The sequence below is a fragment of the Medicago sativa genome, chromosome 3 (assembly GCF_051527215.1).
Source record: "Medicago sativa cultivar Bolivia chromosome 3, Bolivia_mono, whole genome shotgun sequence".
In the NCBI taxonomy this organism is placed as follows: domain Eukaryota; kingdom Viridiplantae; phylum Streptophyta; class Magnoliopsida; order Fabales; family Fabaceae; genus Medicago; species Medicago sativa.
The window spans coordinates 19,961,195-19,974,366 of record NC_140751.1 but is presented as its reverse complement, the minus strand read 5'-3'; the positions used below and the strand labels follow the sequence as shown (position 1 = coordinate 19,974,366).

Sequence of the window (13,172 nt, the reverse complement as noted above, 5' to 3'; positions counted from 1 at the left end):
ACGTAGGCAAATGACCATATCCTTCCAAATCAATAAAAAATGTAAACAAAAACAATCCTCTTCTTCTCTTAATCACTACTCTTTCTTTAAACTCCATTTTCAAAATCAAGTAAGTTTAAACACAAAAGGTTAAATAAAATCAAGAGGTTCTCGTAGAGTACTACGAACATAAAGGTGCTAATACCTTCTAACCCCCGAACCCTAATTTTCAAAAATGTGGTAATTAGAACTTTTTTCCACTTTCTTTAAAAAATAAAAAGTTCAGTCGTGAATAAAAATAGTTAGTCTATGCTAATCAAATAGCTTGACCTCCGAAAAATGACGCGACAACAATCACTCAACAACATTATTCATGTCTAAATAATGTCATGATTTCAATCATTATTTATGTCTAAATATCTTCATGAGTTCAATCATATAGTTTAATCGACGATTTCTCAATCTATTAAACAATCCAATAGTATTAAGTTCTTAATTACAAAGTGATTATCAAAACTTAAACCCAATGTCTAGAATAAAAACTTTGATAGGTTATTATTCTAACCCTAGCTCCAAAAGTATTTTTCATTAACATTTCAAATCTTAAATAAGCATTAAACACAAGATTAATAACATTATTGAATAAATAAGCTAGAACCTTATATTAAATGATCAAAGATAACATAATAGCTTGTTTGAATACCTCAAAACCCACAAGGATAGATATAGCTACATATGTCTATGAAAGATTTGCAAAAGATGGAAGAAAGATGAAAATTTCATGCTAAGATTCACGATGTCTCAACAAATCTTGGGAAGAATCTACTCCTAACACCCTTGCTTTGTGTTTCTCTCACTAGAAATCTTCACCTCACAAGTCGGTTTTGTAGGGCTGTGTTAGGCCCAACCACAATTTCTAAGATGTGATCTCTAAAGGAAAATCGATTACCAAAAACAGGCAGCGGAATAAAAATTTCTATTTCTTTTCCTTGCATCATTATGAATTTGACATGATCAGTGATTAGAATGTTACCTCTCGAAGTGCAGAAAGGAATCTCGATCATAGAAAAGCAAAAAGCAAAGCCTCTACTCATCCACATGAACGGTGCTCCTCTGGTTCCCAGTGTTAGCCAAGCAATCAGAGATTCAGAGAATTAGGGTTTTCAAAACGTGTAACCTCTGACTTCAGCACAAGGGTTCTATTTAAAGAACTGCAAGTGTGTTTTGCAAGTCAGAATTCACTATTGGGCTTTCGTAAGCCCATTAGCTCGTTTAACTTTCTTCTAACTAATTAGCGTTATTTGGTAAACACACCCATCATATAAGTTTTACTTATATTTCTCTTTTGACCATTCTTTTGCGTGTGACCCTATAGGTTCTAGTTACGTTATCAATAATATTAAATATAATATTTAATATTATAAACAATGAGCGGAATCTAGCAACACATCATTGCTACCCAAGTGACAAGAATGTCAAGTGATCTGGCGAAACCTTTTCCATGATAATATTCTTGTGTAAAATTAGTCATTTGTCCTTATATCTATATTGATCACAGACATAGATTTTGTCACCCTTGTATAGATCAATATTTATATTTCTTGATCCCGAAATATACTGAATAACGAATCAACTCAATATCTCATATTGACTTAATTCGGCATGGTCATGCAATTTTACAGTCATATTTTGTCAAGAGACCTCAAGATTTATCTCCTGTTATGAAGGAGGGACAAATCTCATCTAGGACACTCATGTCCCTCAGCATGATTGCTTAAATGCCCATTAACGAAGTTATGGTTATCCTGTTACAGACAATGTTTGAATTGCAATAAAACACTTGAATCCACATCTAGGGATCATAATGGTTTCAAGTCGAAGAGTGGTATACACCATTATTATTGTGAGAATATCTTATGACATTTTTAATAGAAAGGTGAGAGTTTTTCTTGCAAAAAAAAAAATATATATATTTATGATGAACATTATTTGTGTGAATCACATCAGGACATGAATCATGGAGTCGGAGAACAATAAAGCAATATTCATATATCATTTGATTTTATACATTTTAATTATAATTCTTGATTGCATAAATTAAAGATTAGGGGTTTTATAGCTATATCAATATCGACCTAATTTACATTTGAGTATTATTTGTTTTGGTTTGAAAATAAGTTTGATTTTTGCTTAAAAGCACTTCATCTTTGTATTTGTTGGTTCGTCTATATTCATTTGTCGTTGTATCATGACAGGTACACTATGAAGAATTTAGCTTATTTGACATTGTGCATTGTGATTTAATTTCTTGTGACGTGAATAACCATTCTTCCCGCCCTAACTCTTGTTCGATAGAGTTCGACAGCTCCAACTAATTGTTTTGTGGGTTTTCAGCTTCAACCAACTGTAACCAAAACATTGCAGAGATGGAATTGTGCTTGTTCTGATAACTTGGATTTCTCTCCTCGGACAATGACAAATCTTCCTTGCTGAAAGAATTTAAGCTGTAATGCTTCATTATCAGCCACATGAGTTCCCAAGTGGCTTCTACTCCTAGTATTAAGTCTGTCCTAGGTAGGTGTAAATCATGTCTTTGCACTGATGCTTCCAGATTTTAAATGAGTCTCTCAGTATTTAATGTTTGAACATATGAGCAGGTTCAATTGGTTGTTTAAGAATCGAGCAATTCTCAGTTGTAGGAAATTGTCTGAACTCCATCCATCAACTTGAATCTGTACTGAAGTAGAGCACCGCGCCACTAGATTTCTGCTATGCAGCCAGATCCAAGGCTCAAGAAAGAGCATTCCATGACTAAAGTTTCTATCTCCTGATCTAAGTGCACTGCTGCAATTGTGCGCCTAATCTCTCAATATCTATTTTTTTATTTTTTTTAACTGGTAACATCCAATGTTAGATCCACAACGGGAATGGACCAATGGTGATCTCCCTGCATGAGGTGAGTGCAAACGTTGATTATCCGGCCTTTAAAAGATGTCTAATTTCATGTTTTTTCCATCATCTTATCAAGACTGGTACCTAGACTCTCTCTTTTAATCTCTTTATCTTATGTCATTAATATCTTTTTCTTAACCTATATATTGTGTGGCTATGAAAAGAAGGAAGAAGAAGATGGTTTAAGGATTAAAGGAGATAGAAAATGACTTCACGTATTCCATGGTTGCTGGGCTTTACCTTTGTACACCAAGACCTTGTGATCCCTACGACATATGTATGAACAACCACATTTGAAACTGTCCATATGTTGCTGCTTCTCCGTGAAATGATATATCAGAAAGGTGATGATGGACTTGATTTTCTTTAGCCCTTTTTTCGAAAATCAAAGTTTCTAGTTTTTAAAGATATTGATGTGTAAATTGCTCGTCTTGCAATGTTCTTCCTTTGATGTTTAAGGAACTATTTCCTGTTGACAGTGTCGTAAGTTTTCAGAAATCTTATGATGCTGATTCTGGTTATGTCATTTACATTTAAGGTCTGAAATGATGGAAAAACGAGGAAATGGAAGCATTAATAAGCACATTGTAGGTATTGGTTATTGCCATGCTAACATTGCTTGTGAATTCGGTTCTGCTCTTTGTTGGGGTTGGATACTACATTAATAAGAAGTTACCAGAATCTCCGAGGGGAGAATTTCTAGTAAAATTTAACTGGTACGACAATATGTAATCGGTATAAAGATATTGAAGTTTTTACCTCATAACTTCTGTGTGAAGCTTGTTCAAGGAGATTTTGGCGTGGTTTTACATAATCACCATTTGTAGCTCCAACAAAGAACTACACTCTTGACGATTTTCTATCAATTAATGTATAACTTCTAGTCGATTGATTTGGTTAAAATGAAATCTAGTTGATAGTTTTTTCTACCATATTTAACATTAACGTGTTAATAATATAAGGTGATCCAATTAATTTGAACATATATGATATATATTGAAATGTTGCGGCTTAACTGATCAAAATAATGCCTAAATATTATGGGACAATTTGGAGAAGTGTTTTAAATGCAATACATTGCATATAGGAACATATAATGGACAAAATAGAAAGATATTAAAGAAATAGAATTTTTATATTCACCAACAAATACATGAAACAAAAATTGAAACATGTAAAGAAACTACATAAACTAAGTCACATATTAGGAACAATTTGACGACACAAAGGGCAAGTGTTTGATCTACCAAACCATTTCATGATACATTCTTCGTGGTACAAATGCGAACACGGCAACCGAGTTGCTTGCGTTCCAACCAAAAGCTCCGCCAAACAAATGGAACACATCATAGCTTCAGACTCCTTTCCTTCTTCAACTCTAATTTTTGAAAGATACCGATCAGAATTTCGTTGGATAGTTTCAGTATTTCTTGTAGTAGCTTGAATCTCGTTGATAAGGTTATGGTGGCGAACAACAGAAGGACGCGAGAGAGTGAACCTTGTCGATCGATTTGTACCATGAGTATGACGACGACGAGCAAGATTTAGATCAACAGCATCGAGAATCATTACATAATCACTTTCTACATTTATAGCACTTCTTATATTACGTGGTTGTTGCTCCATTACTCCACTTAGAATTTCTATTTTTCACTGAAAATATAATAAAGAAATAGAAAATAAGATAAGAAGAACAAGTAATGAAATTTATTGATTTATGATAAGAAAAAGTAGAAACCTTGTGAAGTTTAGGTTTAGGGCACAAGAAAGAAACAGAACAAGGGTGGCGCAAGAACCTCACTACCTCAGTGCAAGAAGCAATAAGGCAACCTTAAAGTGTTATTTGAGTGAATTTATCGGAAAACCTAATTATCGAACAAACCTTAATAAAGAAGCAAGAATATGAGAGAGAGAGAGAGAGAGAGAGAGAGAGAGAGAGAGAGATACGTAGATAGCAAAGGAACAGGACAATCTAATTCATAGATAGATTTTGAGGTTGCTTTTTTTGTTTAGTGCAATAGAGAGAAAGAGAACAAGGGTGGCGCAAGAACCTTTGAGTTATCGAAGAATAAGTAAGAATGTAAGACAGAGAGAGTGTAACAGATTAACCTAATTTATAGCTAGGTTTTGATGTTGCTTCTAGGTTATTGCTCTAACGGTAAAACATGAGTTGGTGAATTTTATCCAACGGTAAGTAATATTTTGCATTTATTATCTTTATGATTTATTAATTTTAGGGATAAATATTAAGGTTTTTATAAATAGTGTGTATTTATTGAAAAAAAGTAATTATTAGAAGTTTGAGAAATCAATTGAGACAATTTTAAAAAATACATTATTTTCATCTTTGATGTCTTAACATGTGTCCTAAATAAATATTATTAGGTACTCCCTCCGTCTCAAAACAATAGTCGTTTAAGGTACGTGTACGTTTGTTAAGAAAAAGATTAATTGTGTTGATTTCAATAATAAAATTAGTGTCTTAAAATATAAAAATACAAAATATTTATCTATCTATACTATATATAAAGTGAATGCATTGTTTTGAGATTACTTTTTCACTACCAATTATACCCTTAGACAAATTTTTCTATAAGAATGCTATGTTGTTAGTGTCATTCAAAAAGATGAGAATTTAATTTATATTTATTTTATTTTTTGTGTCATTAAAAAAGATGAGTATAGTTTGTTAGAATATAAAAGTGTGAAATGTCTATACACATACTTTATTGAAAATTAAAATAATTTTAATGAAAATCTAAATTTTACAAAAATTAATATTTGTAATTTATATGTATTAGTGTAATAAAAAGAGTAGACAGACGGATACGGAGGGTCCGTCCGATCGCTAATTATTAAAACATTTACTAGGTCATAATATTTTATATTCATTTGTTAATATAATATTTTGTTCCCCTTTTTATAATTTTTTATGATAAAATAATTAAGGAATAAATAAGTTTTTCGTACTTAAAAAATTACTAATTTTGTTATTTGATCCCATGAAAAATGTGACATGTTTTCATCACTACAAAATTTTCTTGATTGCAAAGTTAGTCTTGTTTTTTTTTTAAAGAACAAATTTAGTCTTGTTAAGTCCATATGTATTTTTGTATTATATTTTTTCAATCATGTTAAAAACATTGTAAAAACTAAAAAGTTCCTCCATAGAAAATGAGCTCGAAATTAGTTTTATTTTTTTAAGGAACATGTTTATAGCATTTTATTAGATATTAATTTGAAAATATACGGTGGTTGTAACGACCAAGGACGACGAGGGCCAGGGAGTGATTGCGACGTGCACAAGGCATGGCCTTCTGAAAAGTTTTCCATAAAGCGTGCGAGTGAGGCCAAAACACACTAAAAAGACTGGAGTTGGTTTGTTGGATCAATCGAAAATACTTAATGATAGGGATACCTTCAATAAGACAGTTTATGCAAAGAAATATAATAGGAAGTGTTAAGTTAAGTATTTGCTAAGCTCATAGTAACCTAATATGCAGTTCTCTTTTGAACGTTGTACGGGTTCGGGTACATGGTACCATTTCGATAGGTTTGTGAAAATGGAGAAGAAAGTGGTCAATAATAGCAACGTATGATGGAGAAAGACAAGCAGCGTTCTCATCCACTGCATACTGGTTAGTACTGTTATTTACTGGCTATTACCGGTTTTTTTTCTGCGATCTTGAATTCCAGTTCTGTTGGGTGATCTGGCATTCCAGTTATCCGAATTGCACTAGAATTTGTGCTGGCCAATACACAAATGTATCGTGAATTGGTTAGCGGTTCTCTCCCTTTGTAGAAAATTATGTGACTATGGCTACGCATTATTAGGAACTATAAATTTCATGTTCTAAATCATCTAGGGATTCAAGTTGGATCTGTACATCATTGAGAATTATTATTTTTGGCAGGCTGAATTCAAGTAGAGAACTTATTTCATGGTTTAATACATGAGTTTGTTGAACGATTTCACATTCTTATCAGTCTATCAGCTACCGAAATCAATTCATTTTATTTACAAGTAAATCTTTTCTCATTTGATTGTGTTCGCAACTCAACTAGTTAATGGACTGAGTATCTATTTAGAGTGACTAGGATCCACAAGAGTAAAAGTTTTGACAGATCAGAAATTGTTTTGAGAGTTATTTCCCTCTTTCCCTTCATAAGTCAGTTGGTATGGTGTTTTACTTTAATTATGCCATTAAATGCTTTTTACTTTCTCTAGGTCATAACAGAACTGAAGAATGCAATAGAGAAGCAATATCAGACGATGCTGCCAATAAATCCAGTAAGTTTTGACAACTGTGACAATCTCTTTATAATTTCTTGCACATGCTTTTCTAAGAGTAATTAAGCACCACAATTTTCTTTTTCTATAGGAGCTAGCAATGATCATTGCTGATTTCGTATTCTGCAGATAACATCTTTTGTGCAGCTAGCGCGGATTTTGTTAAATTATGAGTTAGTACAGGGTTCTCTGCATAAATCAGAATTCGTTTTTGGGCATATGGTTTGAAAGTGTTTAGTGTTACGCAGGTGACATCTTTTATGGCAGCGCTGTGTGCAGCATCTGTGTTTGCCTACGAAGCACGTTAGGCAATTATGTCATTTAAATAAGTCCCTGCACTCTCAAGAATTAACGATCGAATCTGTCTTAATGTTCTTAAAAGGAAAAGTGTAAATCACAAATGTCTAAAACCTAATACTATGACAAATACAGAAAGAGGACAGAAATAGAGCCTTCTTATCATTCAACACACTTCAAATGGTTCTCACAGTACAACATATAAAGCTAAGAGACATAATAGAGTTGCGTAAAAATAGGAATTGCAGTAACATAAAAAATAACAAGCAGTGGCTATAGTTATCTAGAATATTTCTTAAGATAACACACATAATCATCCATCCATGCTGGTTTCTTGGATGGACGCTTGCCTAAAGTTGTTCTTTGTTTTCGTTTCTTGGATGGACGCTTGCCTAGAGTTGGTCTCTCTTTACGTTTCTTGGATCGACACTTGCCTAGAGTTGATATTTCTTCTCCTTTCTTGGATAGTTGTTTGCCTATAGTTAGGTTTTCTTCGTCATTCGTATTGGTTCCCTCAACATGTACCATTAGGCCTTCATTAAGTGGGTCGGTGTCAAAAATATGGTGGTCATCATGAGCATAAACAGACAAGCCATCATGAGTAGTTACTCTAGGTTGCATGCAATTTGTTTCGAACATTCTTGAAGGATTTTGATTGCTGAAAAAGATGGGAGTGAAACCAAAAGCATCCATTATATCAAGAGCATCAAGAATTATTTCATTGACACCACCATCGTAATGAATACGATTCCAAGGTACAAGTCTGACTTCCAAAGGTATTAATCTTCCTTGTTGCGGCTGCATTGTTTTGTTGCACTGAAAATGATAATAGAGAAATAGAATGAATGAATTAAAAGGCATGTGAAGAAGAAAATAGGCAATCTTACCAAAAAAGTACAAACCCTAAAAGATGTGACTCCGATGAATCAAAAAGTGACTCCGATGAATCAGAACTGAAAGAAAGATGTGAACGAAGAAGACAAAGAACAATTCAACAACCTTATTATGGGAAGCAAAGAACAAGCAAGAATGTAATGGAAGCAGTAGAAAGGAATGAGTAACGATTGTTTGGAACACGTTCCAAATTTATAGCTGCGTTTAGGTTATTGGTTTTAGGGTTTGGTTCTAACGGTGACAAAAAAAAAAAAAAAGACAAAACAACCTGAATTCGCGCGACCTAGCGGGTGGATATAACAATATTTTGTGCATTTTTAATTTCTCTACTAAAAAGTCAGTATGGAACAGAAATGCACAAGACAATATAACCTAGGACAAAATTCTATGGTATTGAACAATTTTTTGTCTAAATACGATTTTTGGTAGATAAAAGTTTATTTTGATATTTTAACAATTTGTACTTAGACAAAAAATTGTGTTGTGATTTAAGGAGGACAAGAATTTCAGTTTTTAGACCAAGTTTGTCCTGTCATTGAAATATTACTAAAGTTATTACTCCCTCCGTCCCGGTTTAATTGACCTACTTTGGTTTTTCACACAAATTAAGAAAAGTGTATAAATAAAGGGGAAAGTGGAATATATTGTATTGGGAATGATAAAAGTAGTATTATTTAGTGTTATATTGTATTGAGAATGATGAAAGTTGTATTGAAAATTGAAATGAGTCAGTTATTTTGGGACACTTTTTTTTAGAAAATAGGTCGGTTATTCCGGGACGGAGGGAGTATATCCTTCCTTTTTTAGCATATATCAAACACACTTTTAAACATTTTCATTTACGTAAACATATTAACTTTTATTAATTTTTGACATATTTAAATATGTTATTATATTAGATTTGTTTTAGTTACACCCCTAAATCATCCGGTTACACCCAAATTCCATTAATATTTTATTATTATACCGAAATAGCCCTTAGCCTCATGCGTGTGAATTGTAACCTTAGTTAGTGTATGTATACGTGAAATCAATTGACGTGTGAATATGTAAATTGAATTAACGTGTGAATATGTAAATTGAATTAACGTGAAATCAAAATCTGCAATTAACAATTTCTTTTAAGAAAACATCACCTAAATTGAGTTTATGTTCATCTATATGCATCGGAAAAATGTGTACTGGATGATTGTGAAAATTATATTGGGTAGGAAACGAAGCAAAAATGTGTACTAGATGATTTTGTTTAGACATCGTAATCCTCTAATTTGCACACAATTTCTTTCTTTCATAACTTCTCCCAAATTCTACAAATGTTATGTCATTGAATTCGTCAAATTAAAAACACCCCTACTTATCATGATGATCACAGGATGCGATAGAGACCTAAACGACGCAAAGGGTTACCAAGTTACAGATCTATTTCCATGGCGCTTGTGGAGATAAGAGAAGACTACTGATAATATTTTATTTTATTTTAATTCAAAACTGGTTAGGGGTACTTTTGTCAATTTGGGGTGTAACTAAAAATAGTTGGGGTGTAACTAGAAACAATCATTATATTATCTATACAAATAAAATAACATGTTTTAGCTCTTTTGGGCTGGTTTTTTTTGTTTTCAAAATTACCCGCAACTTTTAATACAAATAACAACACATTTAACGAATATATAAGAGTAAATTCAAATATTGAAATAAGTGTAACAAACATGATATGTGTATATACATGTTTATTTTTTTTCCTTTATCATTTAAAAAGTGTAACTTGATGATTATATTTATACTTACTTTTTCATTATCCTAATTATACACTTAAACAACTTTTTTTGTAATAAAGATTGTTTGGTTTGTCGAAACGGGTATCGTTTGTTGAACACACTTTTGTCACTAAACCCGAAATCTTCTCTCTTTTTGGTCTCACCCTCTTCAATTAGGGATTACTTCTCTTTATATATTGACTATTATTTTTCCCACCCTATGAGTTTCTCACACGCTCTATTTTTTCTCAATATACCCTTTATTCAGATTATATGTTGAAATGATTTTATAACCCGAACAGGATTTCGGCTTATAATCTGAACGCTTTCATTTCCCAGATTTACAGAAAAACATTGATTTACATAAGAGCATTGACATATAATATTAAGAAACATAATTAAAAATGAGCAAAAATTGAAACAAAAATGTAAAGAGATAAAAATGAATAAAACTCTCATTTTATTAATAGATCATATCTTTCGTAGTACATTTACATTAACATTAAAGCTTATTACACAAAATTATTAAAAACCTAATGTTAAACAAGTGGTACAAGAAGATAGATGGGGAATGAGAGGACGGTGAAAGGGGAAGCAGGTTGGGGTAAGGTTTGTAATTTCCTCTCTAGTGCGAAAGACTTTATTGGTCAACCTTACACATAGACAGATCAACCTTGAACCCAAACAAATCATGCAAATTTGCAGAGTGGCACCATGTTCGTTAGCATTTCATACAACCCCTAAATTACTTGAGTAACTTTTTTGTATGAAACACCAACAGTGGAAGCACATTGTAGAAGAAAATCAAAGGAGAGATGTGAGATGATAGAATGAGGATTTGTGAATGATTAATTGGCGGGTATTTATAGGGGAGGTTTTTCTCCTTCCAATTGTACCCTTAAGCAAATTGACTATAAGAATTTTATTTTCATGGTGTCATTCAAAAAGATAAGAATTTATATTTTATTTGTTGTATTTTTTGAAAGATATTATATTTGCTTTATTGTTGGCATCAATGAAAAAAATTAGTATAATTTGTTACAATATGAAAGTGCAAAACATCCATTTTCTATACCTATAATTTAATCAAAATTTTATATAAACTATTGTTCGTAATTTATACGCATTAGAACAATATAATGAAAATTGATGTGTATTTTGTTTAAATGTTTATGCTACTTAAAACATCAAATGAAACATTTAGCGGATAATATTAATTAATATATGTATTTTGATGAGCTATTTATTCTAAATATAAAATAAATTTTGATAAATATAAAAAGTCAAAATAAAATTTACATGGGAGTGACACACATACATAAAACCAAAATAAATATATGATATTATTTAAATTGAGTTATTATTAAATATTTAAATTTATTAAAAAAATATGTTCAAATAAGATTAGAAAATTTTAGAATATAATAGATAGTTTGTTGAGATATTTGTGCTGCAAAAAATTTGAAAGTAAATAAAATGTTGAGTGGATAAGATTAAACTAATATATGAAGTTTGTTAATTTGTAAAAAAAAAAAATATGAAGTAAGTTGAAATATTTATGTCAAAAAAAATATTGGGAATAATTATGAATAAAATATTTATGTCAAATATAAAAATTAATAAAAGTATTGAGAATAAACATGGACTTAACATGTGGCATAAAAACCTTGAATTGCAAATTCATCCGTACCATCCTCCCCGTACTTTCTCTTCGTCAAGGCAAGGATGTCGAGTAAAACATGGCTGCTTTGATATGTTTGTTACCAGAAATTATGAGGCAATTTAATTTAATTTAATAAAAATCCAAAAGGAATGTCAACGAATGAATTGGGAAAGTGAGGGACGAGTTATGGGGTGGATGCAAATACATATTATAGCTTTAAATCTTTGCCGTTAAATTCAATTTGATGGTTATGATTAATAGTCCTCATTTCTCACAGTAGAATAAATTGTTTTCATATACTTATGTCATAACAAATTGTTTTTTTTTATTTGTTAAATGACCATTAGACCCATAAACTTTTGAAGATTATGAGTGTAACCGAAGTTATTTATGAAATTTTGCTCGAGATTGATTTTCTTATATTAAATTTTATTATGGATAGGTGACCATATACAAAGTTGTCCATGATGTGTGTTAGAAATGATAAAGCACACTTAAATAAATTTGGAGAAACGATATTTGTTCAATCATTTGAGATAATTAATTTTGTGATAATTATATCTCTCATACTCTATTGTTTTTGTCTAATAAGAAAAAAGAAAAAAAATTATTACCAAAGTTATTAGAAAATGATTTTACAAATATCATTACCCATAAATTTGATTTGATTTGTGAGTACATCAAAGCTACAATCATTCTTGAGATTAAAGATGCAAATCCTTTATTATTTAGGTATATTGTTCTCATGTATATAACTCGCGTTACAATACTCAAACTCAACTTGCAATTGTGGGTGGATATATGATGCATGTGCATTGATTTTCATCACAAGTAGGACTAGCACCCCCTAGAATACAATCACAACAATTCATACATGCTGCCTCACTGTCGCATGAGGTTGGACAATTCACGTCACATTGTGGTACAATCTTACCATTTCTTCGTCCTTCTACATATTCCATGCACATAACTACACACAAACAATACATGAACGTAAGAACAATATTTTGTGTGACATGTAAAATTTAGATTTGATGGGAAATTTGATGGATGTAGTAAAAAAAATAACAACATGACATGTATAAAAAATTTGCTCAAACCTGATGCAATGATTAATACCAATAATGTGACCTTGAGAGCAGAATGTCTTGCAGTCTTCATCTTAGTTATAATAACACACATGTTCTCCAACCAAATCTTTATATAGGCAAATTGTCTGACGACTAACTTTTTTATTTTATATTTTTAATTATTTAGTCAAAAAATAATATATTTTTTAGGGGAATATTTTTAAAAAGGTATATTTAATTTATAGAAACAGTTATATTAAAATTAATTT

The 13,172-nt window shown here is 31.3% G+C and overlaps 1 protein-coding gene across 1 annotated transcript; it reads right to left on the bottom strand.

The window, feature by feature from the left end:
- Window positions 1-4,128: 4,128 nt before the first annotated feature.
- On the bottom strand, window positions 4,129-4,557 carry LOC146936246 (uncharacterized). The gene has a single exon (XM_085749172.1). It carries the CDS (start codon window positions 4,555-4,557, stop codon window positions 4,129-4,131), a length of 429 nt encoding a protein of 142 aa, XP_085605298.1.
- Window positions 4,558-13,172: the final 8,615 nt, after the last annotated feature.